The following is a 5,747-nucleotide window of genomic DNA, read 5'->3' on the forward strand; positions in this document are numbered from 1 at the left end:
CGCAACATGGTTTCTTTCACCCATGTTCTCTAATCAGACAGGTGAACTGCATAATAGATGATGATCAACCAACAAATGTTGACATCAGGAGCCGAGGAAGGTGTCGTGGAGGTGTATGTAGTTGATCAGTCACCACTAGGCATCACCAAAGAGCAACATAAAGCTCCGGAGTGTACAGAACCCTACCAGAAACCTTCAACTATGCATAACATAGAACACACCTCAGTCTGCTACACTGTTAAGAGACAATAAATAATGACATTGCATTTTCTACCTTTGCCTTGAGTTTGCTCCCTGTTTTTCAATTTAGCCTCGCCCAGCTTCATATACTGTAAGAATCCATCGATCCATCCATTTCCTGTACCGCTTTGTCCTCACGAGGGTCCCGGGTGTGCTGGAGCCTATCCCAGCTATCTTCGGGCGGGAGACGGGGTACACCCTGAACACATTCACACCTAAGGGCCATTTAGAGTTTCCAATCAACCTATTACTGTAAGAATTTAAGTGCCAAATGTTGGGTCTATGTATAAAACAAAAAGTTTGTAGGCTCCATAGTATCAGTAACACACTCATCGGACATAAATGCAAAATAACATTCAACAGTTTAAGTTTAATATTACATTTCTCAGAAACATGACATTTCCAGCACACTTTGGATTGATGATTGAGCCGAGAGCTGTTGCACTGGTATGGCTTGTTTTGGTCATGCCGACCAAACTTGGCACACGTCTCAAAACAGAGTCATTTAGAAACTACATCACAATCTCAAGTTGAACATTACAGCATTGAGCACACATTCTGCCCCCATTCACAATCAGAAGAGGTCAGTTTTGTTTGCACGTTGAGACAAAGGTATGCGTGGCAATCAATATAAACAATGAATACACTCGTTGTCTTTATTAGGATTTTTCTTAGACTACAATACTTGTATTACATGCTGAGAATAACAGTCTAGGTTAAATTGTTTTTGTTTAAATGTGTTGGAACTATCCAAACTAACCACATTCAGGCATCGCAGAGCAGCATATTGCCAAATACAACGGAGCAGTGACATTTTCACTCCGAATAAGTAATACGATAGAAAAGATGTACGTGATGTGTGTGAAAATGAACATCATCAACATTTTTAAACATCCATCATTCCATTTTTCTTTACAATTTTTCCTATTCAGGGTCGAGTTGGACCCTCTCCCACCAAAACGCATTGAGCACTCCATATTGGTTGCCAGTCAGTCGCAGGGCACCAACAGAGACAGATAACCACTCTCACTCATAGTCAAGCATATGCAGTACAACATGTGCCTGTATGAGAAAATACATGCTGTAATTAAAGTTCATCCCAAACAGAACACAGCCTCTAAATAATTGGATGAAAAAAAAATATGTTAATGATCCTAATAACTGGTTTAAACATGTGAAAGAGGGGGCAGGCACAAGTTGTTAATGAGCGTGCTTAGAGCGGAGGATGAGGTGAGGAGGATTGGAGGTGTGGCTAACTTCAACTGGAATTCCCCTGAACTCACCTGAGACCACCCCCGCCCTTGAACAAGAGTATTAAAACTTGGAAGAGACTGAATGAGGCAGCAGGTGCATCTTTGGCAAAGAGGGAGAGGTTACACAGAAACCCGGCAGACAAGATATCAAGAAGAAACCCCCAAAATACATATTTGTCGTATTCTCTTGGATCATAGTTGTTTTACATCATCCTGTGGATCTAACCAGGTAAAAATATATTTTCAATTGGTGTTGTGTTCAGTTTAATGTTAGTATACGTCGAGACAGAAATGAAATTTATTTAGAATTTTAATGAATTTAAAATGCAATATCTTCTGATGTAAAATTGAAATGTAGTTGAATTTTTACATTATTCCCAGCTCTTTTCCATGGCATCTCAGTGCCTCAGCAGTGTGCTGACAAATGCGAACCTCACCATGTACCAGAATGGTGTTCCTGATGTTCTGCCCCATCAACCCATCATCAACACCCAGCAGAACGGCAACCTCAGCTATAGCTCCAACACTGGTGAGAGAAACACTATCTGCACATGTACAGTGCACTGGAATGTAGCAAATGGAAATAGTTTTTTTGTGCGCCCGGGCTCTGAGACCATTGTTAAGCAAAATATATTTGGTACTTTCACCTGACTCTTTACCGCATACGAAAGCTCATCCCTTATTTTCGAGATTTATGAAGCCAGACCATTACTTCATGGAACTTTGCTTTGACCTCAATTAGACACCACGGGACTAATCATTTACTAGAGAGTCAATGTTTAACTCACCATAATCGTCAAGCGGTACCACCTCATTGGTAAAACAACTCGGTCTTTGTTTTTCTGACCCGAGAGAAATAAAGCCCCACCTGGGAGTGATGCAGACTGGTATTAATCTATACCCAAGATAGCATCGCATTGCAGAAGTTATGAGATGTAGTTTGAAAAATTATATAAATCTTCAATTGTTCTTAATCTCTGTCTTACTGAAATTTAGATTTGGTTAAATATTGAATGATAACTAGTGCAGCAGGTGCAGAGAGGGATCATCCCTTCAATGTACCACCTTTACACTGCTGAACTGCTGAAATAATTGCTCCCTCTCTGTACAGGTCTGTGGTATGGTCAGATGAATCCCCTCTTTTGGACAGCTGAAAACGTTATGGAGTGGATCAGCGCCCATGCCGACAGCACCAAGTTTGATGCAAGTACCCTGATTCTGTCCTACTGTGCCATGGACGGTCACACCTTCTGCCAGATGAACCTAGACCAGATGATCATGGTGTTTGGACCTCAGCTTGGCCCGCACCTCCACCAAAACCTGCAAGAACTAAAAGCTAAATATGGTAAAGCTGCATTCATCAAATTCTAATGAGTGCAAAAGTATGATTCCAGGCAGTTTCTACAACCTCTAACAGAGTCAAATGTTTTCGTCAAAAGTGCATACCTTAACATTGAGCAAACGGGCTTTTTTTCCCTTTCCAGAACTGACGAGTCTATCAGGACCAGAGCTAAATGAGACCTGCCAGCTACTGGATAGGTTCCTACACAACCTAAACCTACCAGACAACCTAACCTTTCCATTGATCAGCACTGTCAAATTTGGTCAAGGTACAAGAGTTTCAAAAGAGTTGACGAAACACCGTCTGGAAGTGAAATCCTAAGGTTGCTACTTATCTTAAACAGGTCCAGACGCAGTTAGCAAAATGGAGTTTGACAGCGATGATAATTATGATCTGCTCAGCCTGACCATGGGGGCCGTGACACCTCTGCAAGACGAGTATCTGTCTGATAATCTGTCTGATAGCGAGTGCAGCTCCTCATCCAATAGTCAGTATTTCATTATTTTTATTTGCCCATCTACCTGTGAAAAGAAATGGAAGGATTTAAAATGTTATTCTTGTTTTATTACATCAGGTGGTCTGTTCGGCTTCTCAAACCTTGGCTCACCAGAGTCTGTCAGTGGAGAATCTGACCCAGAGTTCTCCTACCCCGTGATTTCAAGTGAGTGGAAAATTGTGAGATTCTTTGAATTCCTCCGTAGTGTGAGTAGTTTTCAGTAAACATCTGAACATGAACTGTTTTGTTGACAGAGACGCTGATTAAGAAGGAGAGAACAGAGTCACAAATTAAACGACCTCGGGGGCGACCACCTAAAGTCAGCAGAGAACACAGCAATATTTATGACCCGTCAAAGAAGAACAAACATGGTAAGAAGATGATTGGGAAATTTAACAGAATATCATTTTTAGATTCTAATTGGACAGATATCAGATTTGGTTTATCTCACATTTTACCGGTACAATTAAGAAATACTCCATCCAATTGTATACACATTAAGCTCACAGTGCCTTGTGTCTTGGCTCCAGCACCTCGGGGCACTCATCTTTGGGAGTTTATCAGGGATATTCTGATCCACCCAGAGAAGAACCAAGGCCTAATGAAGTGGGAAGATCGCCGTGAGGGTGTTTTTAAGTTCCTGAAGTCTGAGGCTGTGGCTCAGATGTGGGGACAGAAGAAGAAGAACAGCAGCATGACGTATGAGAAACTCAGCCGTGCTATGAGGTCAGTACGTGTGAAAGGCAGCAGCAACATTTAACCATTCTACTGAAATATCTATACTACCACATTACTTATTACTTGGCCAAACCAGTTTTATGATTAATTTATTGTCTTAGATCCCAAAAATTATTTATCGTGGATTGAGTTTCACCTTCACACATTTTCTTAACGAAATGAATCTGTTATTGAAGGCTAATACTGTTCAAGATCCCTTGCACTGCTGTGCTAGTCATCACTGTCCCAATTCTATAAATAGTATGAAAAAAGCATATTTTAGATGAAGTGGGCTGCTTTCTGTCGATCTTAAACATGGATTAATTGATGTCCTCTATCCATAGGTATTACTACAAACGGGAAATCTTGGAGCGGGTTGATGGACGGCGGCTGGTATACAAGTTCGGAAAGAATTCCAGCGGGTGGAAAGTTGAAGAGATTGGAATAAGCATGTGAAGTTTCATTTTCCATGGCAGTTGAAATGAAAAGGCCAAAGTAGTTCAGAACTTGAATTACCTGCTTATCCTGTCAAGGAGAAAATCTTGCTGCCCAAATTTTAAGACACTAACTTCCTTTTTGACGGAAGGTGTTCCAGAAAATGTCTGCCAATGATTTTGGCTCTAGTAGGTTTTATGAACCAATTTTAATGTAACTTTGTTGTGTGATTGATTGTCATCACAGAGATGTTTGAAGTAACCGAAATGGATATTGTTTTTTCTCTTGCATTTAGTCATGTTTCAAGACTCTAAATGTGTTGTTTTCCATGTTTATAACTGGAGAATCTGCCTTCTATTAAATTCCCTTATGTTAAACTTATAGCAAAGAAAACTGTTAATGAAAAAAATTAAGTAAAAACATAAGCTTGTTGCAATGTGTAGCTGGGATAGCTGCAGCGCACTTGCCACCCTAATGAGAACAAGTGGCATAGAAAATGGATGCAATGAGTCTAGCGATGTGCACTACTGTACGTCTTTTGGTATCACTTATTATAAAGTGCTTTACACAATGTTTTAAATAGAAAATAACTGGTAATTATATCACACAATTTCTATGGGGCTAATCTTCCATAAAAAAAGAATCTGTCATATGGTACAATTTTGATCATTGTCATAGAGTGATTCATCCACCGAACCTGTACTATAAGGGGCAAACTTTTTCATATATTGTCTCTTGATGAATGGAATTTTGTATTTATATCATGTATATATATGTATATATATTATTTTTTTTCTTTTTTTTCTTAAAGCTGTCAATGAGCAGAAGAATGAAAATAATGAATGCTTGAATGAATTAAATGATTGCCTGATTTGTTGACAACTAAGTAACTTTTCTTTATTTGGTAACGTAAATGAGGGCGAGGACCATTTGGGGGACAACCTATCCCACGTGTTAATTATGGATCAATTATTAACCGTTTTGGTGTGAAGATGGTATTGTTGTTCTGTGGCTACAAAAAGTGTAAATGCACTCAATGTGAGGGCCAGAATCATGGGACAGAAATCTTGTGGAATTAGTTATTAATTAATTAAATTAACAGATTCATTTACAATGTTTAAGAATTTCATATTTTTTTTGCTTTGGTTGATAATCAAGCTAATGCTTCTGCCCAAATACTTCGTGTGACACTTACTTTGCTGTTGTACATTAAAAAAAGATAATAATAATCTTCACACTAATGCTACAGTGTGAAAATATATTT

At 39.3% G+C, this 5,747-nt stretch overlaps 1 protein-coding gene across 1 annotated transcript; it reads left to right on the forward strand.

Annotated features, from left to right (window-relative positions):
- Positions 1–867: 867 nt before the first annotated feature.
- On the forward strand, positions 868–5,369 carry elf3 (E74-like factor 3 (ets domain transcription factor, epithelial-specific)). Its single transcript, XM_061785482.1, has 9 exons — positions 868–1,722; positions 1,875–2,022; positions 2,605–2,838; positions 2,978–3,103; positions 3,179–3,322; positions 3,410–3,496; positions 3,586–3,702; positions 3,862–4,057; positions 4,393–5,369. The coding sequence occupies exons 1-9, from the start codon at positions 1,576–1,578 to the stop codon at positions 4,502–4,504; spliced, it is 1,311 nt and encodes a 436-aa protein (XP_061641466.1). The 5' UTR covers positions 868–1,575; the 3' UTR covers positions 4,505–5,369.
- Positions 5,370–5,747: the final 378 nt, after the last annotated feature.

This window comes from Phyllopteryx taeniolatus, chromosome 9, assembly GCF_024500385.1.
Source record: "Phyllopteryx taeniolatus isolate TA_2022b chromosome 9, UOR_Ptae_1.2, whole genome shotgun sequence".
NCBI classification, from domain to species: domain Eukaryota; kingdom Metazoa; phylum Chordata; class Actinopteri; order Syngnathiformes; family Syngnathidae; genus Phyllopteryx; species Phyllopteryx taeniolatus.